Source organism: Triticum aestivum, chromosome 4A (assembly GCF_018294505.1).
Source record: "Triticum aestivum cultivar Chinese Spring chromosome 4A, IWGSC CS RefSeq v2.1, whole genome shotgun sequence".
Lineage (NCBI taxonomy): Eukaryota > Viridiplantae > Streptophyta > Magnoliopsida > Poales > Poaceae > Triticum > Triticum aestivum.
Window position 1 is genome coordinate 504,511,113 of NC_057803.1, and position 3,565 is coordinate 504,514,677.

Consider the following 3,565-nt stretch of genomic DNA (forward strand, 5'->3'; position numbering starts at 1 on the left):
CCCTATACATGCCATGCTTGCCCTGAATATACCTCCGAGAACCCTCACGGCCCTGACAAAGATTTGTAGAGGTTTCCTCTGGTGTGGAAAGATGGAAGCGCGGGTAGGCAACTGCGCTGTGGCATGGGACTCGGTGTGCCGCCTTAGGTGGGTTGGAGGACTCGGCATACCAAACTTGCGGTGGTTGAACACCGCCATGCTGGCCAGATGGCCGTGGCTACAACATACTGATCATTCAAGACCTTGGGCTAAAGTCCAGATTGCAGTTCCAGCGGAATCGAGGACACTCTTCCATGCTGCGACTACAACTACGTTGGGAAATGGAGACGGGACACTCTTTTGGGAAGACAAGTGGATCAACGGCTACCGAATCCAGGACCTGACACCCATGCTCTACTTGAAGGTATCAAGACAAACGAGATCTACCCGAACGGTCGCAGAGGCACTCGCAAACCACTCGTGGGCATCTGACATTGGGCCTGATCTTACGACCAACATGCTACGCCAGTTCTTGGATATATGGCAGCGAGTAGATGGAGTTGCCCTGCAAGAGGATGCGCAAGACAAGATACAGTGGGCGTGGGAGAAGGATGGCATGTTTTCGGCGCGCTCGGCATACGCGGCCAAGTTTTCTGGACTTGAGGTATCACCCACGACGGAATTCACGTGGAAGTCACGGGCACCCCTATAGTGTCGCTTCTTCGTTTGGCTAGCCATGAAGAACAGGTGTTGGACCTCTGACCGCCTTGCTCGACGGGGACTCCCCCACCAAAGCTCGTGTCCACTATGCAGCCAACATGAGGAGACCATCACCCACATCATGATCGGATGTGTCTTTGCGAGAGAGGTCTGGGATAAGGTATGCCTGACCTTGGGATGACCAGACCGTGCTCCAATAGCGACGGAGTCACTACCAGAGTGGTGCATCATGCAAGAGGAAATTGGGCAACACCGGAAGCTAGCAAGGACAATTTGCATCTTGGTCCTATGGGAGTTGTGGACACACCGCAATGCAGTGGTATTTGACGGAGTGGCGCCATCCACACTCACGGTGCTCAAGAGCATAGGAAGCAAGGCCAGGGCTTGGAAGCAGGCAGGACTACTGCGAGGAGAAGTCGAGGCTTTCTTCGTTGGCCTTGCATTGTGGGAGAATAGCAAGTAGTCACTAATAGCGAGATAGGCAGGTGGGGTGGCCGTTGAGCCATCTGTACATAACATTGTAGCATCAAATGTGGAGGGTTTCTACCCTTTCCTTCTTTAATACTCCCTCCATTTCAAAATATAGTGCGCCTGTGCTTCCCGAGGTCCAACTTTGACCATAAATTTAACCAACGAGACCAACTGCGGGAGAAAAAAATTATATAATTGAAAACTTCTTTCAAATACGAATTCACTGATATAATTTTTGCTTCTGCCGCAATCGGTCTTGGTAGTTAAATTTACGGTCAAAGTTGAAGCACGTGAATAGAGGAAGCACTACATTGTGAAATGGAGGGAGTATATGATACGCACACTCATGCGTATTCCAGAAAAAAAAGTATGAGTGGTGCTTGAGTAGTAAAGTGTTCTTTGGGATTCCAGAGTCCCCACTACTCATATAATCTACGTGACAAGTGTGGAGCATAGCTCTTTGTCGGATCCCTAAGCTACTCTTCATGTGCATAAGCGGGCAGATCTGTGTACCAAATAGGTTCTACTCTGCCGAGGCATCATCCATGCCGACGGTGGGGGGCGGGGTACTCGGCGACGACATCTACGACGGCGTGGGTGGCGGCTAGGATGGGGGGGGGGGGGGGGGACTGTGACGGTTCGGACACAAGGAATGGAGAACGGACGCGGTAGGAGAGGGGTCGATTTGATGGACTTGGTTAATTTGATGAAATTTGGGACTGATCTGATTGGTGGACGCGTCCGGGCGCGTATAGGCTTTTTTATATTCGTCGTATATGTGAGCTTGATATGAGAGCTGTCAAATAGCCCGAACGAATAGACCGGTTTAATGGGGCTGTCTCGGTCGTGATTTTGTGACCGACTGATCGGGGTGGATCTATAGGTGACATTTGAAAAGCCCGGCTGTAGACGCTCCAAAAGACCCAGGGCTTGATTTGATCCGAGCTGGAAGAAAAGGGCGATCGAGTGCAAGAGGAGTGAGCTGTCTCAGCGGTAGGAAAGCCAAATTAAAGGTTTGAAGGAATAGCCGAATAAGGCATCTTTGGAAAGGAAGCTTCTTCTCAACAACCCAATATAGCTGCACACATTCCCGTCCTCGTTGCAACGTATCTATAAATGTACAACCATTAGCCAGTTAAGCAAGCCAATTAAGCAAGCATCTGCCTTCAATATCTCCTGTATTTTCTCAGCTAATTAGCCACGCTTGGAGTTCATACTTGAACCATATTTCCTTCTCTTCTTCGTGCTAATCCGTTGGCCACTTGCAGAAACCAATTCCTGTCCTCCGTTATTGTGATTCTAGACTAGAAGAAAGAGAGCCAGGTGATCGAGCGAGGTGAGGCAATGGGAGGCACCCTGCGTTTCCTGTCGGATGTGCTGCTAGGTAGCAGCAGCCAGAGGCGGCACAGCAAGAAGCGGAGGCAGTTCAACACGGTGGAGCTCAAGGTGAAGATGGACTGCGACGGCTGCGAGCTCAAGATCCGGAACACCCTCGCCAACATGAAAGGTGTGTAACTCGGCGAAGCGCGCCACTATTCACTCTGTGTCGCGTTGCATGCTCGCATGGTTAATGAACTTATGATTGGGATGGTGTTAATTGGTCGCACGCGCATGCAGGTGCTCAGTCGGTGGAGATCAACCGGAAGCAGCACAAGGTGACGGTGAAGGGGTTCGTGGAGCCGCAGCGTGTGCTGAGGAGAGTCCAGTCGACGGGGAAGCGGGCCGAGCTCTGGCCGTACGTGCCTTACACAAACCCCTACATGCCGCCGGTGTACGACAAGCGGGCTCCCGCCGGCCACGTGCGCAAGGTGGAAGGTGCCATGCCGGTCTCCGCCGGCCAGGAGGAGCGCCTCGCCACGCTCTTCAGCGACGACAACCCAAACGCCTGCTCCGTCATGTAGTCATGCTCATGCAAATCACTGCGCCAAAAGAACCTTTGCTTCTTCCTTTTTCGGGGGTGATTCCTACCAAAAGACCCTCTGCTGAACTTTCTCCACCGACAGACTATAAAATAGCCCATTAGTAGAACTACCATTACAAAACCCGTCAACGATGCTTGTAACAAAAGACTCATATTTAATAATTTAACAAAGTACTGTAATATATAGTGAACGCTATAGTGAAGCTGATGTAAGCAAGATTTTATCCTATTTCAGAAATTTAAAATTATTAGCAGCTAGCTCAAATATCGTTAGTCTGATTCGCAATCTGTTTTCACTATTAAATCCATTGCAATGAGATCTTCGACACTAGATCTTATATTTATTTTAAACTTCTTCTTGTCCCAACCCATCTCCTCTCTATCTCGTGTGTTTGTTGTTTCGGTATCAGAACCAGTTTCTTCGATGTCTTTAGTGTTTTATCTTGATCTTATATTTCTCGTCTAGGAGAGTTC

At 49.8% G+C, this 3,565-nt stretch overlaps 1 protein-coding gene across 1 annotated transcript; it reads left to right on the top strand.

The window, feature by feature from the left end:
- The first annotated feature begins 2,295 nt into the window (after positions 1 to 2,295).
- LOC123082149 (heavy metal-associated isoprenylated plant protein 23) lies at positions 2,296 to 3,342 on the top strand. The gene is made up of 2 exons (XM_044504551.1): positions 2,296 to 2,677; positions 2,788 to 3,342. Exons 1-2 carry the CDS (start codon positions 2,515 to 2,517, stop codon positions 3,069 to 3,071), a joined length of 447 nt encoding a protein of 148 aa, XP_044360486.1. The 5' UTR covers positions 2,296 to 2,514; the 3' UTR covers positions 3,072 to 3,342.
- Positions 3,343 to 3,565: the final 223 nt, after the last annotated feature.

Excerpts from the sequence above, each read along its gene's own strand:
- LOC123082149 (XM_044504551.1), top strand. The coding sequence starts at position 2,515 with ATGGGAGGCACCCTGCGTTTCCTGTCGGATGTGCTGCTAGGTAGCAGC. Across the intron at positions 2,678-2,787 it reads CACCCTCGCCAACATGAAAG|GTGCTCAGTCGGTGGAGATC; the intron begins GTGTGTAACTCG and ends ACGCGCATGCAG.